We start from the raw sequence: 27998 nt of genomic DNA, 5'->3' as shown, positions 1-27998 counted from the left end.
GAATACACCTGATTTCTGAAGACTCAAGAATGAGCCTACTATAAGGGTTTGTACCAAACATAAATTTCACTACTTTCACCTACACAAATACCCAATCTTTTTTTGTGAAAATTTTCAACCTTATTTCCACTTTCACTTTAAAACAATACCTATTTCGTTTAGAAGTTGTATGTTTATAGGAAGAGGTATAATAGCTAGAAATCCATGAATTCATAATCAGTGTGTTCGTACTATATCCATCAAGTCAAGTAGGGAAAAATCGTAATTTGAGGATTGCGGAGGAGAATTCTATTACGAACCATATTACCAATCCCTGGATCTCGGTTTTATTAATAAATGACCTTCATAGATCCAGTTTCAGTAACAGGATTTGAAGCAGTCGGAATTGTCTCAAAAATTATATAAAATTCAAATATGTCTCCACATAATCCTTCAATACCTCCTTACACATCAAAGATTATAGAGAGTATATATAGAGTATAACGATTTTTATTAGTGGGATAGCATCAATCTTCAATTAAATCGTGAACTCTTTATTCAGCAACGAATTACGAATCATAGAGAGTATAACTCTATAATCTTTGTTACCCATATAATAATAATAATAATAATAATATGTCTGTCTGGCCTGCCTGGCAGCTATCTGGTAGATGGCCTGCCGGGTAGCCATCGTAACGACGTAGACGGTGCAGCCAGCCACGCCTGCTGTCCGCAGTCCCATCCCTTTTTCCTCTCTCTTTCACATCCTTTATGGGGGTGCTCTTTCTGCTCCCATTTCTCTACCCCTCACCCAAACCGAGAAAGGGGAGCACAAACCCATGGAAATGGTGATTACGAGAAGCCTCGGAAACAAGTCGCTGCCTGGGGATCGTCAGGGCATGTCTGGAGCCGGCGCTGGACATGACAGCATGCGGGACGTCGGTGGCAGGATGTTGAGGAAGCGGGCTCCTGCTGCAAAAGAAGCTACAGCTCCAAAGCAACAACAGCAACCAACGAGTCCAATTCAATTGCCGACTCGAACCGCTGAAGGTGCTGCGCAGGATATTCAGCCAGTGCTCACCCAAGCGGGGTTAGTTAGAAAGCGCATGAAGTGGACAACGTCCATGAATGAAACTATTGTGCGCATATATAACTCCATCACGGGACTAGGGCAGAACACGAACAACTATAGGAAAAGGCTCCATGAGGAATTTTGCAACGCCTACCCAAATCTCAATGTCACTGAACAACGAGTGGCAGACCAGTACCGCGTAATTCTGAGAAATAAATTAATACCAACGGCCCGAATCGACGCAATTAAACGGGAACTTCAGCGTCCGCTAGCAATAGAGAATAACACCAACACCTCTGATGAAATTCACATGCCTGGGCAACAACACCTGGAAGACATTGATACTGAAAGTCCATCTTGCAACCCAAGTGAGCCTGAACTCCAGGACGATAGGGAAGAGCTCCACCGACAAGTTCACTCTGACATGAGGAGATACTTCGCCGAACTGGAAGGGACAGACCCTCTTCATCGAATAACACCTCCCCGACTCAATACATCCAAGAAGCTGTCACTTATAATCGACATCTTGAATAAGGACGTTTTACCTGAATACCTACAGAACGGAAGTTCATTGGAATATCTGCATCTAGTTTTTTACTGTGCAGCGCTGACGACAGCCAAAACCATAGGGGCAAAAATTCGCGGAACGAACAACAATGGTCCAAAATTACACAAATTACACGCGCCAGCATGGCAGAAACGTCTTCAACACAAAACAGAAAGGCTAAGAAGAGACATTGGACGACTGACGGAGTACTTGAACGGGAATCGAGGAAGAAAGGTTGTGAAAGCTGCCAAAGAGATCATGGATAGAAACAGGACACATACAGAACGAGAGACGGAGAATGCTACAGCTCACCATTGCCTCGACACTCTGAAGCAAAAATTAAGTCTGTATGCAGAACGCCTGAGGAGATATAAAAGCAATTATAGCCGGAAAAGAGACAATAATTCATTCGAAAAGTCGGAAGAATCTTTCTACCGGTCACTCACATCGTCGGATGGAGAAAATGGAAAGTTACCACCAAAGGAAGCCATTGAACAATTCTGGACCGAACAATTATCAACGAAACCTCACTTCAATGGAGATACCGGATGGATTGAAGATGAAAAATCTGAAGCTATAAAATATGAGCCGATGCAGCATGACATGATCACAATTGAAGAAGTAAAAGCAGCTATCAGAGTACTGCACAACTGGAAAGCACCTGGGCCTGATGGATTACAGAACTTCTGGATCAAGAAACTTTGGATCATGCATGACAAATTGACCTCCGCAATAAATGATGTCATTGAAAATCCTGAAAGAATGCCAGTATTCCTTACACATGGCACAACATACTTGTTACCTAAAGACCAAAGGAATACAGAAGACCCATCCAAGTACCGACCAATCACATGTCTTCCAACGATGTACAAATTAATCACATCGTGCATTTCAAACCGAATTCAAAACCATTGCGAAAGGAATAACATCATCGCCATGCAACAGAAAGGATGCACCAAAGACAGCCGAGGGTGCAAAGAACAACTAATAATAGATTCAGTTATCTGCAATCAAGCGTTCTCCAAGCGAAGGAATCTCTACGCTGCGTACATAGACTACAAAAAAGCATTCGATTCTATACCTCACGAATGGCTCTTGACGATCTTGAAGATTTACAAGGTGGATCCCAATATTGTTAAGTTCCTGAAAAACGCCATGTCAACCTGGCGTACTAGTCTTCAAATGAAAGCAGCAGATTGCTCCATTACAACAGGACCTATTCCAATAAGACGCGGAATTTTCCAAGGAGACTCGCTGAGCCCTCTGTGGTTCTGCATGGCCCTGAACCCCTTGTCTCATAGATTGAATTCTACGGACTACGGATTTTCCATCAAGAGCGACAGTAGAACTATGATAAAACTGAATCATCTCCTTTACATGGACGACTTGAAACTCTTCGCATCTACCAAAAAACAAATGCAACTGATGCTGAAAATGGTGGAAGGATTCTCGGAAGACATCAAAATGAAGTTTGGACTAGAAAAATGTCGACTGCTTAACATAACGAGAGGGAAAATAGAAGATGGTACGTTCAAACTCAAGGAAGGTGCAGAAATTGAAGCATTAAAGGAAGGAGACACATACAAGTATCTAGGCATAAAACAGGCAAGAAAAATCAATCAGACCCAGATGAAGAAAGAATTAACGGAGGAGTTCACCCGAAGATTGAGGAGGATAATGAGAACTGGTCTTAACAGCAAGAATTTGATAAAAGCGATTAACACCTACGCTTGCTCGGCGCTGAGCTATTCATTTGGTATTATCTCTTGGACGATCACCGATTTAGCAGCTTTACAGAGAAAAATAAGGACGATGCTGACTAAACACAATAAACATCACCCCAAAAGCTCAATAGAACGGACAGAGCTGCCACGACATCTTGGGGGTAGAGGAATTGTTGATTTGTCCAACCGTATGTCCCAGGAAATTGAAGGACTTCGAAAATATTTCTTGAGCAAGGCAGCTTCGTCAGAACTTCATCGAGTAGTTTGTGTTGCTGATAGTTCTACACCATTAAAGCTACAACAGGATCACTTGGAAACCGTCGAACACTCTGCAGAAAGTAAAATGCAGAAACTGATTGGCAAACCTTTGCATGGGAGGAACCAGAACGAGGTCAACCATGATTACGTCGACATATCTGCGTCGAACTACTGGTTGACTTCCGGAAGGTTGTTTCCTGAGACAGAGGGCTTCATGCTCGCCATCCAGGATCAGGTGATTCCAACAAGAAATTACATGAAGTACATCGCCAAGGATGCCTCAGTGGCGGACGATAGCTGTCGTTATGGCTGTGCGACACATGAAACTATCCAGCACATCACCGGCGGATGTCAGAAGTTCGCGGGCACGGAGTACAAAAATAGACATGATGCTGTTGCCAAGATTCTTCACCAAGAATTGGCACTAAAACACCAACTTCTAACTTCGAAAAAGGTTCCTTATTACAATTACCATCCGGATGCTGTGCTGGAAAACGAACATCACAAGCTCTACTGGGATCGCACGGTTCTCACAGACCGAAAAATAACCCACAATAGACCAGACCTCATATTGCTCAATAAGGATGAGGACAGAGCACTATTCATAGACGTGGCAATTCCAAATAATACCAATCTTCTAGATAGGCACACTGAAAAAATTTCAAAATACAGAGATCTCGAGGAACAAATCAGAAGACAGTGGAAGCTGAAAGATATCAAGACCATCCCTATTGTCATTTCATCTACAGGCCTGATACCGAAGAAACTACTAGAGAACTTGAGGAAACTTCAGTTGGACGAAAATATCTATAGAGTCATGCAGAAGGCGGTACTGCTCGGAACGGCGAGAACTGTACGCAAGTACATGGGGAATGCAGAGGAACACCGTCTGCGCCGACAGAAAGTGCGGGTGGAGCAGGAATCCAACCTACAGCAGGGAGGCGAGGAGCGACCCGGACCCGACCACCACCACGAGCCCGAAAACCTGGAAAGGGTTCCAACAGAGCTTAATCCTTTTGATATCTAAGATATCTGGGATAAGTGAATTTTCCTCTGGAGAGGAGTGTGAAAGCCGCAAGGCTAAAGTCATAAATCTCTTCCACGACCACCGATTCAGCAGCCTTACAGAGAAAAATAAGGACGATGCTGACTAAACACAATAAACATCACCCCAAAAGCTCAATAGAACGGACAGAGCTGCCACGACATCTTGGGGGTAGAGGAATTGTTGATTTGTCCAACCGTATGTCCCAGGAAATTGAAGGACTTCCTGAGCAAGGCTGCTTCGTCAGAACTACACCGAGTAGTTTGTGTTGCTGATAGTTCTACACCGTTAAAGCTACAACAGGATCACTTGGAAACCGTCGAACACTCTGCAGAAAGTAAAATGCAAAAACTGATTGGCAAACCTTTGCATGGAAGGCACCAGAACGAGGTCAACCATGATTACGTCGACATATATGCGTCGAACTACTGGTTGACTTCCGGAAGGTTGTTTCCTGAGACAGAGGGCTTCATGCTCGCCATCCATGATCAGCTGATTCCAACAAGGAACTACAGGAAATATATCGCCAAGGATGCCTCAGTGACGGATGATAGCTGTCGTTATGGCTGTGCGACACATGAAACTATCCAGCACATCACCGGGGGATGTCAGAAGTTCGCGGGCACGGAGTACAAAAATAGACATGATGCCGTTGCCAAGATTCTTCACCAAGAATTGGCACTAAAACACCAACTTCTAAGTTCGAAAAAGGTTCCTTATTATAATTACCATCCGGATGCTGTATTGGAAAATATCACAAGCTCTACTGGGATCGCACGGTTCTGACAGACCGGAAAATAATCCACAATAGACCAGACCTCATATTGCTCAATAAGGATGAGGACAGAGCACTATTCATCGATGTGGCGATTCCAAATAATAACAATCTTCTAGATAGGCACACTGAAAAAATTTCAAAATACGGAGATCTCGAGGAACAAACCAGAAGACAGTGGAAGCTGAAAGATATCAAGACCATTCCTATTGTCATTTCATCTACAGGCCTGATACCGAAGAAACTACTGGAGAACTTGAGGAAACTTCAGTTGGACGAAAATATCTATAGGGTCATGCAGAAGGCGGTACTGCTCGGAACGGCGAGAACTGTACGTACATGGGGAATGCAGAGGAACACCGTCTGCGCCGACAGGAAGTGCGGGTGGAGCAGGAATCCAACCTACAGCAGGGAGGCGAGGAGCAACCCGGACCCGACCACCACCACGAGCCCGAAAACCTGGAAAGGGCTCCAACAGAGCTTAATCCTTTTGATATCTGAGATATCTGGGATAAGTGAATTTTCCTCTGGAGAGGAGTGTGAAAGCCGCAAGGCTAAAGTCATAATTATTGTTCCTCTGGAGAGGAGTGTGAAAGCCGCAAGGCTAAAGCCATAATAAAGATCTTTATTCAATCAATTTCAGGGAACTACATACAAATTCTTACAACAATAAAAAAAAATTGAAAAGGCGAGATCCAGAACACTGTTCAAGTGTACTGTTCAATCTAACCTACTGATTCATTGACAAGAAAAAAAAATGATAATTGCTCATGCTCATGACAACGAAAGTATAAATATAGAAGATGTATGACCACCCAAAAAAGAAACAATAGTTATAGGAAGTTATGCTCTATACCAAAGAATGAATAAAAAAAGAAAAATATTTACACTGGTAATCACACACGCAGAGTTGCCACGCTCATTCATAAGTTTGCTGAAGATCATTGTTCTTAAAAGTTTCATGTTTCTAACCGCTCTGATCTCGACAGATAAACTATTTGTACAAAGCGTAACATAATATGAAAATGATCGTCGGAATAGCTCATATGTAAATACAGGTGAAGTAAGGGTCCCTTTGAATCGAATATTCAAATTATGGACATCAGAGCGAAAAGTTATTTTATTCTAAGGTATGGAGGAGTTCGGTTAATTAGTATTTTCATAAATAGTATAGAAGCATGAAGAGATCTTCTTCTTTCCATGTTGAGCCAATTAACAATTCGCAGAGTATGACTAATCCTATTAAATGTTCTCATGCCAAAAATCACTCGCAGACAGGAGTTTTGAAGTTTCTGTACCCGCTTTCTATCAGAGTAGTTCAGACAGGGGCCATATACACAATCTGCCTAACTCAGATGTGATAGAACCAAAGACTCACATAGCAGCACTCTCACATTCCGCTCCAGTGTTTCCCTGTTTCTATAAAGAACTGTCAGCATGCCATAGGCCTTCCGCAGACAGGCGGAAATGTGGTCTGTAAAACGCAAGTCGATATCTAACCAGACTCCCAAATCGTTAACTTTGTCACACAATCCAACAGTATCTGAACCAAATACAACTACATTATTTTGGTTCAAAAATTTAATCCTATCTCCTCTCCTTCCAAATAAAGCTGCATCCACATTATGCCGCTGTGTGCCGAGTGGCTTTGCTTATTGACAAAATCTCATCGGCAAAGCCAACGAGAGAAGACGCATCAACATTAACATGGGTTTACACAATCTAAATTGCAACTGAAGCCGTTTGAGGCCACTGAGACCAGCAGTTGGCACATCCTCACTATAAATTTCCGTTGGCTTCCTTTGATGGAGACCGACAGTTGAGCGATTTTTCAGCGGCACACAGCGGCATGGTGGCATGAGCCGACGGTGCATCCACATACGCAGCGGCTTTGCCAAGCGGCCTTGCCAATTGGCACACAGCGGCATAATGTGGATGCAGCTTAAGATGGCAACGTGACTCTGCAACCTTTGATATTCGTTCAGTGGTTTGAGCGTTCAGAGCGTTGGCTCTTGGCCATGCACCGTCTCATTAAACGAGATTAATTTCTTAAATGAATTTTATTTCATGGGAATTATATGTTTAAACGTCGTTTAAGAACTTATTTTTTACCATGCCACCATCAAAATCACTAGATTCCGTATTCGATCTGTGCACTGGGCTAGACTGGCTAGAGAAGAAGTTTTCAAGTCTAATTGGTACAGCAATGCTAGGTTAGGTTAGATAGATAGATAGAATAGTTTATTCTGACATAAACATGAATCGCAGAGGCTGAAGTCTGTACGCGGAAATAATAATGCCTGAGGTGCCTGAAGTGGTTTAAGAACACAGTTTACAAAGATCACAAATGGCTCTTTTGGGAGCTTCTGAGGAGTTCTCACCTCACCGGGATTTAGTCGAGCTTGTCAGATTCATAAAAGGGGACATATCTGGGAATTGTCTAGGACAGCATATCAGAATAGCCAAAAAATACCGATCATTGTACATTCTCGAGCGTGTCAGATTAAGATATATGTGGTAAATTAGATGTTGAAAAGTATATATTCTCTTAGTCTGACAATTTGAGCGTGACGAAAATGTACGGGAGGGTGCCAAACTTGCAAAACAACGTCACGTGTACATTCTCGAGAGCGGTGGCTTTTTTCTTATTTTGAAGCTAATGATTCAAGAATAACGGAAAATATATAATCTGATAGTCCCAGCAAGCCGAAACAATAAAATTGGCCATAAAGGTCACAAAAATAAGTTTTTTTGAATTATATCCTCCCCTGGTCCTCGCATTCATTATGAAAGTTGTAGAGCATAACATTTTCTACCAAATTTGTCGAAAGCAATTTTTTCTACGTTTAAAAGATTTTGAGATATGGCGATGAATGTATTAGCCAAGGATTCTATATTGACCTTGACCTTTCGCATGTATGACTAAACTCCTTGCCCTCAGCATCCTCTAACTCGAAAATGGTTAAGAATATGTAAAATTGCTTCAGACAAAAGTTGTATAGAATTTTATTATCTATAACTTTGAAGATGATAACAAAGCATTTTATTGAAATATCTCCTTTCCTGTACCTAATCGTTTCTGTATTCATTATCAAAGTTATAGATAATAAAATTCTATACAACTTTTGTCTGAAGCAACTTTACATATTCTTAACCATTTTCGAGTTATAGGATGGGGTTTTCTTGATATGACAGTTTGAAGATGATAACAAGGCATTTTCTGGAAATATCTCCCTTCCTGTATATAATCGTTTCTGTATTCACTATCAAACTGTCATATTAGGAAAACCCCCCTGATTAGTGTCAGATTAATTGGTCAACACGTCTGCAACACCGAAATCAACTATGTGTATGACAATCAGACACGCTCAAGTCCTTATGTACAAATAACGATTTTTTTTTGCATATTCAAAAGACCGCTGTGATGTTGCGTCACATCCGAATTGTCAGTCTCTTGAAAAGTAGCTTCCTTGGGTCCAATTAAAATATCCTTTCAAAATCTGACACGCTCGAAAAAATTTTTTTTCACGATTTTCAACTTTTCCATACGGCCAGCCCCACCACGAAATCTGTCAGATTAACATGAATTTATCATCAGAGACACGTAGGGCATATACAGTATCTTAATCTGACAAGCTCGAGTACACCTGATGACTTTTTTTTACATCTTTGAGACCCTGCAGACGCTTTCCCCACCGCTGAAAGTGCATACATCATAGAACCTTTTTTTCTTTCTACCTATTATCTTCAAAATCCACGACGCTCGAGTGAATTCCGATTTATCATCGTCTGCTCCCCAACTACTAGGATGATCAGAATAAAAAGCATAATAAGGTAAGCCTTTGCATGAAAAAAACTAGATTGAGGTCGACCTTGATCACGTCGACATATCCGTGTCGAACTACTAAGTAGTTGATTTCATCTTTGCTATTAAGGATCAAGTGATTCCAACAAGAAACCCATATAAAATATATCGCAAATGAGTGCCACAAGTTTTTAGGTCGAATGAGGTTCGCGATCACAAATACCATACAGATTCTGTATTGGTGTATTGAAAAATAATCATCACAAACTCTACTGAAATCGCACGGTTCTCACAGACCAGAAAGTTGCACACAGTACACCTGACCTACTATTACCGAATAAAGATAAGATAAGAACACGTGGCGATTCCAAATAACAACAATCTACTAGGTGGGCACTCGAAGAAAAAACCATAGGAGACAATAAATGTTAAAAGATATCAAGATCATCGTTATTCTCATTTCTCCAACAATGGGAGTTGAACATCAGATTAACCCTCTAGAGAAACACTCCTGGACTTACTCAGTCAAAGAAATAGGTGATGATTTCACCGACCTACACCAGAAAACTGCCAAAGCTGTAACGAGCTGAGCTTCGGGTGATGGTGGGACTGCTGACAGGGCACTGTCGGTACAAATATCATTTGAACCGTATGGGAAAGTCAGCAGATGAGATTTGTAGGCTCTGTGGACCAGAAGCAGAAACAGCTGAACACATGGTATGCAAGTGTTCAGAGCTGGCGGACGTAAGAACCACTCATATGGGGAAACCGGTCCTGGATACTCATGAGGTAATAGCTCGACCTCCTTGGGAATGAGAAGGGTAGGGAACAAGAGATCTAAATGGTCGCAGTTCCCGAAAGGCCAATAGGGCCACAACGACCCCGGTTCAAATAATAATAATTATTGTCATTTCTTCAACAGGCCTGATATCGAAGAAATTAACAGAAAATTTGAAGAAACTTCAATTAGACGAGAATATCTATAGTCATACAGAAAGCGGTACTGCTAAGGGCGGCGAGAACGATACGCAAATTCAAGTGCAGAAGAGTATGGAAAAGAACACCATCCATTTCGACAACAAGTGCTGGGAAATCAGGAATCCAACCGACACCAAGGGGACAGGAGGAAACAGAATCCAATCGATATCAGGGAGCCGAGGAGCAACCCAGACCCGACCACCATCAGGAGGACGAAAACCGGAAAACCAATAGAGCCCAATATTTGTGACATCTGAGATATAAGTAAGTAAGTAAATTTTTCTGAACTGACATATTAATTAAATACGAGTGTATGGTTTGAAGAAATTCAAAATTTTTGTTGGTTTCATATCAGTTTTGGCGATATTGTACAGGGTGGGCAAAATTGGTGATATCTGAACTACAACTTTTCAACCCAACGAGATAGAGGAAAATGAATGGCACATTACAGACGTCTTTTTTCGAGAAACTCATAATGCCATTAACTCTATCTTCTTTTGTTTTGAGTTATAGGCCAAAATTCAAATTTGGGCGATTTCAACGTTGGCCATTATCTCCGTTTGTGTTTGTGCTAAGATGTTGAAATGAAAACATTATTGGGACACTTTTTTTAATAGCAATCCAGTGTCGTACTATAATTTTTTTTAAGGTTTATTTGCTGAGCTATGACATAAAGTTGTGTTTTTTTCGTATGAAAGGGGCAGTTTAAAATGGCACAAATTCTTGATGAATTCTCACTGAGAATGTTCACCAAGACAAAATACGTCCTGCCAAAAAATAAGCAATAAATTGACACTGCTGAGAATGGTTTTCAGTTTCACAAATAAATTATTCAGCTACAGGTTAAAGGACCCATAAATTTGGTCAACACTGTATCATTCACCGGCGCATTCACCACACTGCTACTAGACAAATTATGTTGAGTCTCACAGTGAGTGGGTCTTGATTGAAAATTCCAAGTGTTGGATAGAAATGAAGAAGATATTTTTGGTTGGTGGATATTTTGTGGTTATCTTTCAAATTCAAAACTATGAGGATTTTCGTTGAAGGTATAACTGATCAACAGCTAGCAATATTTTTAATGCACAAGGCCAATTTTCCAAAAGTTGCATAGAATATCGTCGGATTGTTTTTTATGTGATATAACTTCCATTTCTTTTCATTGAATACTTATTGTACTTATTGAGGAAGGTTATGAATATATACCACATTATATTCTCCAGTAGTTGTAATAGTGGTACCTATTAATTTTGTGCAAATTTTGGATTCCGAATGTGATACTATAATTCATGGAATATCTCAATTACTCTCGTGAGACTTTTGCATATTTTTCATCAAATCGTGAGACAAGTAATTTAATGGTAATTCTGAAGAATTCATTGAGCTTCACATATTTCCTGAATTGAAAAACGTACTTTGTGAAGAAAATATAACTTTCCTTGAAAAATGAATTTTTCAAAAAAGCCATTTGTTTTCGGAAAAATTGCTTCTGATCAAAATCTTCCAAATGTCGTAATCTTCACCCTTGAATTTCATTAATGAGTCATCAAATTTGCTTCGAAGAAAACAGAAAATTCAGGAGCTTTTCTTCATCAGCAAAATGAGAGATCTTCACTAATTGATCGCTTTTCGAAATTGTTGAGCGATTGAATGTAATAAGTTTCTTTATCTTATGGAATTTCACAAAAATCCAATGCGTGACACATGTTTCTGAGTAAAACAGGATACTACCAGTAACAATATTGGTGGAATGATATAATTTTTGGTCGAACAAGAAGAATAAAATCTCAGTCGATTTCATCGAATTTTTTCCATACCGGCCCTGTGTGGCGCCTACCTTCCTGGCTTGTCTGTTTACGTCTACATCCAGAGAAATTTTGGCAAACTACTAGCTTTGGGAAGAGACGGCGTCATCCATTCATTTTTATACGTCGTCCGCCTCCGCGAATTCAAGTACAGACGAACTTTCATTTTTCCAACTCCCTAGGTCGTTATTTATTTCTTTTCGGAAGATTGGGTCAAGGATATGTACTTTTGTAATAGCAAACAGAATCAGTCAAGAGATGAACGAGCCGTATTCAGAATATAATAATGATTCGATGAATAGTACCTACCCCAATTACTATCAAGGGTTATTATTGAAAGAGCAATCATAAGACATTGCGGACAATGTTCAAGTGAACATTTTCTGATTTTTCACAAAATCATAGTTATTTTTTTTTTATTGTGTATACAATTGAACAATTCAATCTTTCAATCCATGCCGAAGGCATCTACAAAACAAAACATAGTAAAACAAAAAGTTCCAAACCGAAGAAGAAAGTGAACATAAACAAACATAGGTATGTAAAAATAAATTGTATTATTTTTAAGAAAACCACCATTGTATTATTATTTTTTCTAATTTTGACATATAAAGTGACACTTTTTAAAACCCATTGACGTTTTGAACCGTTTTACTTTTCGCAACCAGTTACGCAAAGTAAAATATTTCGCAACTGATGATGAAACGATACTTGCTTCCATAGTGACGGAGTGAAAAATTGAGAATTATTTCCGTCACTAGACTTTTTTAAAGGAATCTCCGAGAGAAGCTTTTAAAGAAGCTTTTGGTACTTATAATTTCAATTCATAGCAACATCCATGTACAATGCTTTACCTAGCTCTTACAAAAATTTACCAATTAAACATTTCAAAAATAAAGTGAAAGAGGAATTAATTAGAAATGTGTTCTATTCAGTGAACGAATTTTTTGTCTGTGAGTTAATTTGAGGTTTTATGAACACTACTTGTTTATTTTGAATTATTTTATTTCAAGTATACATATATCTATTCATTATTATTTATTATTTATTTTTAGTGACTTTTAACTGTTCTATGTTCTCTATATATTTTATATCTATCTTATTCATATTTATTTCAACTTCTGTATTTATGATTTGTGAAAGCAACAACCAATAAAACTAATCTAATCATGCTATTTAAAATTAGAAATAATATTGTGTGAAATACGTGGGGAAACACTTTTTTCGCATTTCGCGTTCTTTTGCAGAAATACGCTCATTACGATAAATAATGCTTTTCCCAACTGGTTGCACAAATAACTGTTTTGTATTCTTTGTTTTAGTAACTTATAGACTGCGTTGGACTGACATAATCAACTTTAAAATTGCAATTTTCTCTCATTGAATATCTCATTTTGATTCATTGTATTCATTTCATATTAAGTAGGAAAAATAGCATTATTTTTTATTCCGTTACAGGTCAGTAATTGGAAGAACCTTTTTCTTCAATGAAGAATATAAAGAATTCATTACATTCATATAGATACATATATGATCAAACAGGGTCTTCCTTAGAGAAAAGCTAATATTTAAGGGGGTGATTCTTTGAGTCATTTTAAGAAAAAACTTCCTATGAAGATTTAACAGTGATGAAATAGTTGCCTCTTGTTAAACTTACGAAATACGCCCAGAATAATTGAACGTGGAAGTAATTCCATGCGTAGACGGGCGAAAGCATGCCTGTTAAGTAAAGGTGCCCATTGCCTATTTCCAACAATTTATATAATCAGTATTATGAATAATGAATAGATCTGATTCAAACTTAATTTTATAAAAATAAAATAAAACTCTTATTTGTACAAGCTGAAAGCTAAAATCCATTTTTTGGATTCTCATTCATTTTGGAATAATCTGATTTCTTAATATGCTTCCAGTGGATGCATAAACATTTCCACATCGCATCAGATATTTGAGGAATCGATCCGGACGCGAAACGATTTTTATTTTTTTTTTAGTGAAAGCCATGCGTCGAAAAAAGAAAATCTATGTGATAATATTTGCTCAAAAATGATTTTTATTTCAAGAGAAAGCAGTGGAGTACCTAGTACCTACTTTTTTCCTCAAAAATATTCAATGGCACTGGTAGAGAAAATAAAAATGCACTTTGACGCGTAGCTACCAAAATTTTATAAAGATGTCAACAATATTATTTCAGATATCATTGAAAAACTGTTGTAGAAGTTAAGACTTCTAGGACAAACGTTCTTAGGAAGTTTTTTCTGAAAATGAGTCGAAGAACCACCCTTTTATATACAAACAACCAAACTTATATGAAATCACCTGGTAATTCGCAGAAATAGAATTTAATTGGAAAAAAATTATTGAGAAGTAAAGCGCAGTTTTACAAACCAAGTTTATTACAAAAACAAAATGAAATATACTACAATTTTCTCAATAATAGAACAAATAACAAAAAATTTAGATTCCTATGGAAGTAATTTTTCTGACAATGACAATCCAACAAGAAATACTGCCATTTAAATAATTTTAATAATCCGTATTGACACCTATAGCATCGATACTACTCCTTTGTATTTCGGGATAGGTTTGGCAGCACAGAGTCTAGCTTGTCTTAAAATGCTAACCCTTGTTGAAATCTGCATTTGTGATATGCCTTGTTCTGCCAAAGCAATAGTTCTTCCCCTCTGGACTTGCATTCTTTTAAATATGCGAAAATAAAACAAATTATAAAATGACTTTGATTTGGAGGCTAAACAAAAGATAATATTGAAACTGCGAGGATAAATCTTATAAAGGTATTTGTTAATCTACATGTATCTACTTTTTATCGCTTGCAAGGAAAAAAAATATTTCATATTAATACCGGGTGATTCCATATGACTTTGGTTGTGTGTATTAGCATTTCTTTGAGGAACACCATCCTGTATATAATTGAATATAGTTTCTTCAAGGATTTCTTCAATGCAAATGATTTTACGGTTTTCTATTAGGCACAATGACTTCCATTTATTGCAGAATAAAACCATTTTGAGGCTTCAAATTTAGAAGTTTGAGGAAAAACTTGATGTCGTTTATTCTTCTTTTATCCTGATCATATGATCATATGATCTTCAACATATGTTGAAGAATTTCAGTCTGGTGTAAAAACTTTCAGAAAGACGAAATGTGCATTTGAAACCGACAAATCTCAGAAACATTCTTTGAATAATTTCAAAGCGATTTATGTACACTGTAATTTGATTTATAAATTTACAATGAGCCCAAAAAAATGAAACCAAGAATTCATATTATTTCAAATAGAATTAAGAAATTTTCCAAATCGGAATTGAAATTGAAAAAGATTTATGCCCAAGTCACCACAATAAAAATACCTATTTCACAGAATACACGTAATATAAGGATTACGAAGGGCACAATAGACCTTAAGGTCGCAGTTAAATGTAACCCCTTCTCACTATACAAAGATTACGAAAATTCAAGTTCGAACATAGGGCAATCGCCCATAATAGGTAATAAATTTTCGACTGTTCATAAAAATCTCTCTGAACCTGCCTCTCTTATGAAATTAATATGGGTCTTTTCTATATATAACAAAATTTCCTCAGCCCATCCCTTTCCGAGATATCACTTCTAAAAAGTATTGCCCAGCCAATATCGCTATGTTTATGCTTTGTTAACACACCGGTGACAGCAGCCTACTAACCTGCGTTCAAAAAAATTTAAAACTTTGTAATTAAAAACATGATAGAGGTGGTCCACATTTTATATGTTTATACTATTTTACTATTTTCCACTCGATTTATTAAAATAATTATAAAATATGGGTTTTCCCTTCAGCTTTTGGTTTTGGGAAAAACATTCAAGAAAAAATTTTTTTTTAAACAAAACAAGAAACAAGAATTTTAATTTATAATTTTTTTCATGAAACTTCATCTCGAAAAAAAGTTTTGATATGAATTAAAGTAAGCGTTAACCCGTATAATGTGAGAGGAATATTGAAAAACTAGCCTGGGTAAGTTCTTTGCAAGTGCATGAAAATTAGAGAATTTCTCTTCACTGGAATTTTCGAAAAAAAATAAAAACTGAATTTTAGTCACCACCTTTCAAGGGTTATAAAATTATTCTTACACTGAGCGATTGCATTTTTAGAGTTGTCATCTTTCTTATGGCAATCCCTCTGTTCGAAATTGAATTTCGTAATCTGTATATAATTATGAACATGAACTTTTGCTTTGCTTTATTCGAATGAAATATGACCATTTCGAATACTTCATAAATAAATTTGGTTATTCCGGTCTTGTCTCGGAAATAATTTAAGGTTTCAGGAGCGAAAAACACATCTGATGATTTCCTTTAAAAAAACTAGAACAATTGATATTAAATGCATTTATGTGTAATGCACTAATTCTAATGTATTCATAGTTGCTTACTCACATTCTCTAGAAAAAAATCTTCGGGTGAAGCGATGAGGTTTACCTCTAGTTGATTCTCGAACGAAACTAGATAAAACAGAGGACACTACACAGAACAATAGATAAATTGATGTGGGTGGTCCTTGAAATTGAAATCACACTAATGATTTGAAGATTATTTTTCGGAAATCAAATTAGGACATTATATTATACTCGTATTATCTTATCTTTGAAGTGATGTCCGAACAAAGCTATTGTTATGACCTATAAGCGAAGAAACCTTCGAACAGTGATTATTGAATATCGATTACTGAGAAATCGTGATCCATTTTAGGCAGGATCAAAATGAGAAGCTGAAGCTACAAATTCATCATACGTCTTCCATCTAAGCTTATGTAGGTATAAGGTTTCGAACTCAAAATCGAAATTCAGCCTATAGCATTTTGGAATATAGTTCTGATGTAATCTACATGTTTGCATAAAATCACCCGAAAAACGAAAAACCCATTGTAATGACGAACGGCCATTCATACAATAATAATGAATTCACGTTCATAAAAATAAATTTTCTAATAAAACTCTTCGAATGTGACGTCGTATTTTCTAAACTCCTATAAGAATGTATAAATATTCAATGAACTCATTCTAGACATTTCAGTATATTCACCACAAAAAACAAAAGGATAAAGAATTTAAAACTCACCGAATTGACTAGTGCTTAAAGTAATATATCTTATTAAATATGTTCCTTAAGCACTGAAATACACATATTGTTCACTAATGCACTCAATAATTATCAATCTCAGCAAGCATTCAGATCAGGAGTTACTTCATTACTAAGGAAACAAATCAGTTGGAATTAACTTTAATTGTCAAGGTTGAAAGAATAAATATAAGTTACAACTGCATACTTGCGGACAATATTATCAAGGTATGTGCAAGTGTTGGAAATTCTATATTTCCTGCATAAACAATATTTTTGTACCTATAGATGGAATCGACGCGGGAAGATTTCAATATGATGATGGATGTTGCTAGGGAAGTTTCCGCAGCTGGAAGAAAAAAGAATAGTGTTAATCTAATCGCGGCACAAGAGACATTGAAGGAAAAAATGGTAAGGGATTCATGATAATAGCCATTAGAAAGTGTTATTGGGGTATCAGCCGTTGTTAAGAAAACTCTTTTTCTTATATAACCCTTTCCACTGAAATTACATACACAGCAAAGAATAGTTTACTTAAGGGTTTGGAAAGTGAGAAAAAAAATAAGAGGAGGTACACACTCCTTGAAGATTCCGAAAGATGTTTATTCTCCTAATCGCAAACAAAGATTATAACTCTATAATCTTTGATCGCAACTGTGCTTCACCAATACGAACTAGGTTTATGCCAATACCTACAAGATTCATGAGGGTTGGTGCGGGTTGTTTTTTCATGACTGTACCTACTGTATCCCAGTTCCCAGTTGAAATACTTATTTTCCTATATGAATTCTCGAAATTGTGGGAGAGTAGAAGGAAGAACTTATCGTTTCGAAAATATTTTGAATTATTCCGTTTCAAAAAAATTTCTATTGCTGTACTTTGTTTCATACCCGAGTCTTTTTAAATATAGACAATGCGTTGTTTTTAACAGTTTTTATCTCAAAAAATCTTACTCCAACAGTTTTTGAAAAGAGTGCTTACTGCTCAGTACCTGCAAAATCAAATTACTTTCACAAAATGATTAGTTCTTAGAACAGATTACAGGAGGTCCTTCTGTATTGCTTGTTCTGCGTTGCGCTTGCGCAGAGAGGGTCGAATGCGTCAATAAATCAGTAATTCGCTTAGGGGAAGGAATTTCAGATAACAGAGTAGATGGTAGTACCTTGAGAATATCCATTCACTAGTTGTTAATTTACGTTTGTAATTTTTTATGTGAAGTCTTGATGTCACCCCGACATTTTTTTCCAAATTAATTGCTCATCTAGTAAAAAATGTTGAACTTTAGTGTCTATAAAGCTTGTCTTCATAATTATTTTTGGCGGTTTTTCAGCTTATTTGAATCAAGTTCGGTAGGGGGTGACATCGGCGATTCAAATCTCCAAATACTGTCACAATTTTCATAATGATATATGCAAAGATTATAAAGTAGAAAGATAGGAAACGTCCTCATATCTCTCTCTAGTAGGTACTAAAAACCGACTACATCTTGGCCAGTGAAAACACATTTGACAATGAGATGGCGCTGAAAACGTATTGTCAATACAGAAAAAGTGTTTAATAACAGTTTTCTGTTTTATAATTGAGGGGCGCGAAATTCGAATTCTATTCCTTGTATTGGATATCCATATCGACTTTGTTGAGACCAGAAAACAAACATCCTGAGCGACAAAACAAAAGTATGGTTTTGTTTTGTGACTAGGATGTTAGTTTTCATCTGAACATTGTTTGGAATCAATGGATATCAATGAAATACTCTGTCGGATGTGCTATATTTTTATTTGCAAGTTATGAAAATTTACAAAAATTTGAAGTTATGGACAACGAATAGAGCTTTGACTAGGACAACTCTTGTGATCTGCTATACGCCAAAGGTGTTATTTCTGCGCAATACGCTCTTTTGATAGTATGAACTTAATGGAATTTGTACACTTTATATCAGAAATGAATATGAACCAATATTCAATATACCATCATGGCATACACATTTCAGTTACTCACATATTTTTCACAGAATTTTCGGAACCGCAATTAAAAAAAACCTCGAAGAGGTATAATACAAATTGATAAATGAATGAACAAAACAGTGGCGGCTCGAGCATATTTATCGTGGGTCGGCAGATATATATATATTTTTTTTTTTCAAATATTTTCTATACCTATGTATTATGCAGGTTTCCACATCACCATGGGGTACTGCACTGGGTACGTTAGTTTTTTATAGTGAAGTTTCGCCAAAATTTTTGTTTCTGTTTCAATAATCTCTGAAGATTATCCGGAAAATAAAAAATGATTGAGAAATAACTATTTTAGCCCTGCATACCACTTGAAAAATAAACATAATTTCGGGACAAATATGAAAATAAGAACCGAAAATATATATAACAAATAAAAATACTTTAAAAATGCTTATCTATAAAATAAAATTGGAAAAACAAACAAAAGTGCATTCTAACGAAATTGAGAATTGCGAGAAATTAACATCACCTCGAGCGCAAACGATAGAATCGAGATATCCCGAACGATCATTCTTCGAGTTACCGAAGAGAGGCATTCTAGGGTCGGCAGGGTCGCTGCCTGCCGGACCTATATGTCCTACACCGTGCGAAGTATTGAGCCAACAATATCAACTTTCATCATAGTTTTGGTCTTTATTCTTTGAAAAGTTCTTGAAAAATTATCGGAATTTAATTAGTATTATATATTCAGCACTCACGTTTATAAAAATTAACAAATACGATAAAAATTCGTTTTAAATAACAGCGATCTCTTGTAATTTGTTATGTGAAACTGAAACTATCGGATATTGGCGGAAAAAACATTAAATAAGAGGCTTATCTAATTTTAATTGTTATCCGAATGAAATTCCAACAAAAATTATTCAAGTTTGAAGCAATTTGACTCATTGATATTAGCGCTCCTTCGATAAGTTTACAATCTAGACTCGGCATGCCGTATCTGAATGAACAGAACGAACGGTCGGTCACTCGGTCGCTAGAGAAGGCATCTGCGGCGCTGTCTTCATAGCTCGATTGGAGATGAGCGTATTTTGTCTACGGACCGAGTAGGGATTTGAATTGAAACAGCGTATTTCAAAGAAGTTCCATATTCCATTGATATCAGATATCATATACCTACCTAATATTTTTATAAAATTTATTGAGAGCTATGTAATGTTTGGAGAATTGCTAATACATCATTATTTTACACAAGTGAGAATTCACATTTTTGCTGCTCGCGAAATTTTGGGTCGGCACTGCCGACCCTGCCGTCCCTGACGGGCCGCCACTGGAACAAAACACTCACAGCAGGTTTCATAAAACTTTGACGTTCCAAACAACAATTTGACAGTCACTCGATGCCCAAAACGAAATCAATAAAACCTTTTCATTTCTGAATATGTACATAAATTGAAGGAGTAGCAATTGAGAATCTTTGAATGGATGAATAAAAGTCATAATTTCCCCTAAATGGGCCCTTCTTGCTAGGGATGCTTCCTGCATACAACAATTTACGAGGATGTACCGTTCCCAATTGACTTTCAGTAAAATGTTCATTGCCCATTATGTACTCAGTAGTGTTTGCAAGCCTTTACCCCCTGAAAATTTTATCCACTTCGAAGCACGGAAAATAAAAATCAATGAATGACCGAGTCACATGTTACAAGTTTTAATACGTACATTTCCATTTTTCATTTTATTTGATCCACAGTTCTTCACCATACAATAATTTTCGAACGATATTCTGAAGTTTTCACCAAGAAATCAGAGAAAAATTTCAATAATCAGCAACTTGATAAACAAAAGGCGGTACGAGAATCAAAACATTCGAAACCTCTTTGATCAGAATGGTCATCTGAAATCTCACAAAAATTCATATGTTTCTGCAAATATCCCTCAAATTAATATTTTAAACAGTCTTAGGGCCTTAAAAACACTTTTGAAACACAGATGGCGCTCATATCACTTTAGTCGCTTCGTTTCCTATCTTTCTACTCTATAATCTTTGGATATATGCAAGGATTAGGGAGTAGAAAGATGAGAAACGAAGCTGCTAAAGTGACGTGAGCGCCATCTATGTGTCAAGTGTGTATCTACCTAAGACCCTAAGACTGGTTAAAATATCAATTCGAGGGCCATTCGCAGAAACATATGAAATTTTGTAAGATTTCAGATGGACATTTTGATCGAATAGGTTTTGGATGTTTTGATTCTCATACCGCTTTTTGTTCATCTAGCTCGCCCTAGTTGCTGATTATTGAATTTTTTCGTCTAATTTCTTGGTGAAAACCTCAAAATGTCGTTCGAAAATTATGACATTGTGAAGAAGTGTGAATCGCTAGAACTTACAGTCAAATAAAATGGATTTTCAGAAATTAAGTTTTTTACTTTACTAAGGAAAATGGGAATGAAAGTATTAAAAACTACTAACTTGTGACTAGGTCATTCATTGATTTGTACTCTGAAGTAGTTAAAATTTTCAGGGCGTAAAGCCATGCAAACACTAATGACTACACTATGTGCACATAAATTGTTGTATGCAGGAAGCATTCCTTGCATGGAGGGCCTATTTAGGCGAAATTATGAACTTTATGCGTCCATTCAAAGATTCCCAATTGCTACTCCTTCAATAAATTCAGAAATGCAAAGGTTTTATTGATTTAGTTTAGGGGATCGGGTAACTGTCGAATTGTTGTTTGGAAAGTCAGAGTTCAATGAAACCTGCTGTGAGTGTTTTGTTCATTCATAAATCGATTTGTATATTGTGTCACCAAGAGACAATATCATGAAGAAATCGTAAGAAAGCATTATACCTCTGTAAGATTTTTTTAATCGTGGTTCTGAAAATTCTGGAGACAATATGTGAGTAACTGAAATGTGTATGCTATGATGGTATATTGAATATTGGTTCATATTAATAATTCCTGATATAAATTGTACGAATTCAACTAAAATTATAATATCAAAACAACGTATTGCGCAAAAATAACACCTTTGACGTATAGCAGATCACAAGAGTTGTCCTAGTCAAAGCTTTATTCGTTGTCCATAATTTCAAATTTTTATAAATTTTTATAAATTGCAAATAAAAATATAGCACAGCCGACAGAGTATTTCATTGATATCAATTGATTCCAAACAATGTTCAGATGAAAACTAACATCCTAGTCACAAAACAAAACCAAACTTTTGTTTTGTCGCACAGGTTGTTTGTTTTCTGGTCGCAACAAAGTGGATATTGAAATTCAATACAAGAAATAGAATTCTAATTACGCGCCCCTTATAAAACAGAAAACTATTATCAAACAGTTTTTCTGTATTGACAGTAAGTACGTTTTCAGCGCCATCTCATTGTCGAATGTGTTTTCGCTGGTCGTAATGTAGTCGGTTTTAAGTACTAGCACAGCCGTCTATAGAAGGCTGTGGTACTAGAGATATGAGGGCGTTTCCTATCCTTCTACTCTATAATCATTGGATATATGCAAAAGTAACGTTGAAATTACTTATAACTGAAAATTAATCAATAATCCAGATATTACAGAGACCTTACATATATTTTGAGCGCAGGAAGATTACTTAACGATTTATTCTTCGACTGATAGCACAAGATGTCAATGATCTGGTGAATCTAATATAGGTACTAAGAATGTGACCCGAAACCGAACCGAAATAAGGAGAAATTTTATTCTTTCAATGGAGAAAGTTGTTTCACTTGCCATTCAACTCAAATTTTACCCTTTTCAACCTTTAATATCATTGATCTAATAGACATTGAACTGCCACTTCGAGTACTGAATTAATAGTTAAATAGTGCGAAAGTGTTGTATTGACGATTTCCAATTGGATTGATTTTTCTGAACATTATATTATTGAATAGTTAACTACCTTGATACTAGATTTAGATTCCTTTTATAGGTATAGGTAGAGGCAAACTGTTGAACTGATTTCTCAAAAACTTCCTACCTATACCTATAAAGGGATCTGAATTGAACATTATGTTGAGGGTGAGGTCAGGAATGAATATTCTGGAATTCTGGAAATTTATTCACGAACATATTCATTTCTTCAACTTAGCGAGAAGATGATGTATTAGAAAAGGTTTCCAACTACTCATCTCCGTATATATATATATATAGGTATATTCTTTTTTGATACAGAGCATTACAATATTTAACAGCAAACAATAATTATAGCATGTGTATGAGACACAGTTTTAGCAGAGGTTAGCGTAAACGGGGTACCATACAAATTGGTGTATGATACAAGAGCTTAGAGAAAAACCTCAGTAAAAAAACCCTTTCTCGCAGTGAGTGTAGTGGATTGTAATTGTTCACGAAATAAGCTGAAATATTCCATATTGAAGGGCATCTCGCACTGCAAAAATTGATTCTTTCTCACAGCCGTCTATAGAGATATTTAGAAGGCTGTAGACTATATTATATTATCCTGATTATTCGTAGGTACCGAAGTACCCCTCAGAAGCTCCGTGAGCTTGTACGAGTTCGGAGAACCAGTTGTGTTCTGTGTAAACTTTGTTACTGTGTCCTTACGCCACTTTAGGTACAGCACTGTTAATTTTAACCCAACAGTGAATGGAAAAGGAAAAAGAAAAGTACCTATTTTCACTATTTTCATTACAACTCTTAAACTTAAATTTCATCCCAGTTTTCGATCCTCTTGAATTCTAAATACCTATGTATATCGAGTGGATCAGATTGAGTGGATATAATCATTGCATTATTTTTGTTAATGTGATGTATCATAACACAGCTTTTGATAATCCCTGTATATTTTGAAATACTCAACCGTTCTTTGTAAATTATGGTAACATCGCAGTGGGCGTTTAATCATTCACACATACATATTTCACGAAATATTCATAAGAATTGAAAAAGAGTAATTCAAACTCCACTGAGATGATAAAATCGATTACTACTGCCCCGTTTCTTCCGAGGTCATGACCACAAACTTGTCTACAGGGTGAGTCAAAAATGTGTACCGAGCTTTCTGGGGGTGATTGTACATTGAAAAATATGTATATAGTTTGATAAATGAACTCATGGCCCAAAATATATTTTGAGGGAGTTATATCCTTCCAAAGTTGATAAAATGAAAAAAAAATTCTCCATATTACTTCCATAGACATATTAAATATTCTCGGGGTAATAAGAATTACTTCTAAACGGTGAATGCCACCAGCTTGAAATTTGTATGAATGTATGTTGTTAAAGTACATTTTTTAATTACACCCCAATTTTTGTGATATTGTTATAAGGGGTATTTTTGGAGGGCAAGTCATATTATATTTTTGAGATAACTTTTTTCGTTGTATTCGTTTTGGTGAGCATTACATGAAAAAGATACTCTTATCCAACTACGAAAAAATTGAACCGTTTCGAGATACGTATTTGATTGTTTATGAATGTATATTTGTGTCTTGTCTACCTGATATTTAAATCTATCCGAACACCGCACAGGTGTGATTTTGTATTTATTTCAAATATACACTTCCTGACCTGTGAAAACGATTATTTTGATACTTACCAATAAATTATCTATCTATCACAATATCACAACAAATTTTTTCATACCTATTCGTGAAAAATATAAATATATTTCCATTTAAGGCAAGAGAAAGAGATGAAAAGGCAGAAAGAATGTCTAATATTGGTCCCCATCATCGACATATATGTGAAATGGTGGCAATGCATTTGGAGGTTACAATTGAAGAGGTTTTTGAGGCTATAGCTCAAACTTCGGCATCCATGAATATAATGGAATCATTTCTTGAAAAAGGTCATCAGATGGGTGTAGTGTTTTTATCACAATACGAAGATCCGAAGACGAATGGTAGGTAATAAGAGCAAAGGAACATGAAATAAAATACTTTTTATTTTTTTTATTGTTAATTTAATTAATATATAAGGTATGCGCAGAACATAAACTAAGCAGCAAATGAAGTGGGACTGCTGGAATGTAGCCTTAGTTTTATTAGCTATAACTTCGTCATTACTCTGATGATGTTGGATTTCCGCCGAAATGCAAAGCATTATCCTTTGTGTGCTAGGCACTGCAGAGCGTATTTTTTTTTCAATCCCTTTTTATTGTACAGAGTTGGAAATGTAAAAAGAAATAAGGAGGGACCTCACAATGTTCCACTTCGGGATATATTTGCCACTTTTCGGATATAATGCGTTGCTATAGAAACATATTCATTTTATGACGTCGCTATTTTCTTTTTAATTAGCTATAACTTCGACATTTCTTCGCCGATGTTCTATTTGTCTTCAGCACTATCCTTTGTCTTTTCGTTAGTGGTACAGGGTATTTTTTTTTCAAACTCCTCTTGTTGTACAGATTGTTTTCGAAATATACAGTATTGAAGGTGTACCAACTCAAAGGTTCGACGTTCGACATCTAAATAAGTAACAGATATCTCGTCCTTGACTTAATTTCACTTACTGAATCTACAACTGAAGGCCCGGTACTTTCACCTTCGAATAAATTTTATTCAATGTCAATAAGTATCTGTCAAATAGATTCCTATCTGAAGGATATACCTTATTTCGGTGCTTTCAGATGAAATTATTTGACGAAAAATAATTCTATGAAAGCACGGTGTACTACTTTTCAGTGATTAATGTAAAATAAGACACCGCATTGTAGAAATTGTCATAATTCCAACTAGAAAGCAAATATTTCGTGAAAATCACAAAAAGAATAACCATACATCAAGAATTAAAAAAATTCAACCAATAATGACGTACCGACATTCGATCTATGACAAATAAACTCTTATTATTTAGTTTCAATGGCAGATTTATTCGATGAATAACATTATCTGAAAATGAAAAGACAGCATTTTAACTTATTCTATGAATAAGACTTATCTATCGAATAAATTTATTTATTCGCACGTGAAAGTACCGGGCCGTAGTCACTTTAAACCTTCTAAGGCCCGGTACTTTCACCTTCGAATAAATTTTATTCACTGTCAATAAATATCCGTCAAATAATTTCCTATCAGAAGGATACCTTATTTCGGTGCTCTCAGATGAAATTATTTGACAAATAACAATTCTATGAAAACACGGTATACTACTTTTCACTGATTAATGTAACATAAGAGACCGCATTGTAGAAATTGTCATGATTCCAACTACAAAGCAAATATTTCGTGAAAATCACACAAAAAATAGCCATACATCCAGAATCTTAAAAATTCAACCAATAATGAAGTACCGACATTCGATCTATGACAAATAAAATCTTATTAACGAGTTTCAATGACAGATTTATTCGATGAATAACACTATCTGAAAGTGAAAAGACTGCATTTTTACTTATCCTAAGAATAAGACTTATTTATCGAATAAATTTAGTTATTCGCACGTGAAAGTACCGGGCCTAAATTGAGTATTTATGATACTCTTAGGCCCGGTACTTTCACTTGCGAATAAATAAATTTATTCGCATTTATTAAGTCTTATTCGTAAGATTAGTAAAAATCCAGTCTTTTCACTTTCAGATAGTGTTATTCATCGAATAAATCTGTCATTGAAACTTAATTAGAAGAGTTTATTTGTCATAGATCGAATGTCGGTACGTCATTATTCGTTGAATAAAATTTATTCGAAGGTGAAAGTACCGGGCCTTAGTAAGCCTAGACCAGTTACATGCATAAGAAAATATTGCGTTACCATAGCAACGAACAATAACTCATTAGAAGTGTCAGTGTGAAGTTTGAGGTGAAAAAAGTAAACCAAAGTAACGCAATAAATTAAAAGAAAGAAGATGTCCACTGAAATTGTGAAATTTAAAAACTGTGGTATCGAGCCATCATCAAATCCCTGTATTTAAAAGGGTTAAGAGGTAAGCAGATTTACGAAAATATGCTTAATACCCTTGGTGATCAATGTCCTTCGAATGCGACCGTGAAAAATTGGACTGCAAGCTTCAAAAGAGGTAAATTTTCCATTGGAGATGATGACTGATCGGGAAGGCCAGTTTCTGCGTCAGTCCCCGAAAATATCGATGCAGTTCATGCCATGAATTTATCAGACCGCCGAATTGGGCTAAAACGGATATCTGAAGCACTGAATATTTAATACGATCGAGTTTATCATATAGTTCACGTCATCTTGGACATGAGAAAAATTGCTGCAAAATGGATCCCCAAATATTTGAATGTTGACCAAAAGCGTGCAAGGGTAGAAGCATCGCGTTCGATCTGTGCTCGATTTGAAAAGGATGTAGACTTCTTAAACCGAATTGTAACTATGGATGACGGATGAGACTTGGGTATATTTCTACGATCGAGAAACAAAGCAACATCGATGAAATGGCGACACTCTGGTTCTCCAAGACCTAAGAATTTTCGGGTCCAAAAATCTGCTGGAAAAGTTGTTGCTTTAGTTTTTTGGGATTGCCATGGAGTAATCATGATTGTTTTTTTGGATAAGGGTAGAACAATAACTGGAGATTACTATTCGACATTACTGACCACTCTACAGAAAAAAATTAAAGAGAAAAGACGCGGAAAGCTATCCAAAGGTGTTTTGTTTTTGCAGGACAACGCCCCTGCACAGAGATTTCATGTTGCCATGCAAAAAATTCGTGATTTATGGTTTGAATTACTAGAACACCCTTCATATTGACCAGATTTGGCTCCATCCGACTATCATCTCTTTTCTAAACTGAAAAATGTTTGAAAGGTCGTAAATGTTCTTCCAACGAGGAAGTTATAAAAGCTGTGGAGGTCTGGTTTGCAGAGCAAGAAGAAACATTTTTTTTGAACGTCTAGAGACGTTGCAGGTTCGCTGCAATAAATGTATCCAAGTAAGAGGAGAATTAGTAGAGTAATAAAATATTTTGACATTGAAATTTTGTTTGGTTTTG

General features: G+C 36.2%; 2 protein-coding genes across 2 annotated transcripts in view; one reads left to right on the top strand and one right to left on the bottom strand.

Moving 5' to 3' along the window:
• Positions 1-17235, bottom strand: part of LOC123322780 (proton-coupled amino acid transporter-like protein pathetic) — a 61279-nt gene extending 44044 nt beyond the window's left edge. Inside the window, exon 1 of the mRNA XM_044910799.1 lies at positions 17104-17235. The gene's annotated coding sequence lies outside the window, so the exon portion shown is untranslated. The remainder of the gene's footprint in view (positions 1-17103) is intronic.
• LOC123322781 (dynein axonemal heavy chain 8-like) lies at positions 17232-24967 on the top strand. Its single transcript, XM_044910800.1, has 3 exons — positions 17232-17331; positions 17392-17514; positions 24728-24967. The coding sequence occupies exons 2-3, from the start codon at positions 17392-17394 to the stop codon at positions 24956-24958; spliced, it is 354 nt and encodes a 117-aa protein (XP_044766735.1). The 5' UTR covers positions 17232-17331; the 3' UTR covers positions 24959-24967.
• Positions 24968-27998: the final 3031 nt, after the last annotated feature.

This window comes from Coccinella septempunctata, chromosome 1, assembly GCF_907165205.1.
Source record: "Coccinella septempunctata chromosome 1, icCocSept1.1, whole genome shotgun sequence".
Taxonomy (NCBI): Eukaryota; Metazoa; Arthropoda; class Insecta; order Coleoptera; family Coccinellidae; genus Coccinella; species Coccinella septempunctata.
Note: the sequence above shows the minus strand (reverse complement) of the source record. Positions and strands in the feature narration are given on the sequence as shown.

What these genes read in the sequence shown, in the direction of transcription:
- LOC123322781 (XM_044910800.1), top strand. Translation starts at nt 17,392, where the DNA reads ATGGAATCGACGCGGGAAGATTTCAATATGATGATGGATGTTGCTAGG. An exon ending in AGACATTGAAGGAAAAAATG is followed by an intron (nt 17,515 to 24,727) that starts GTAAGGGATTCA and finishes TTTCCATTTAAG; the next exon opens with GCAAGAGAAAGAGATGAAAA.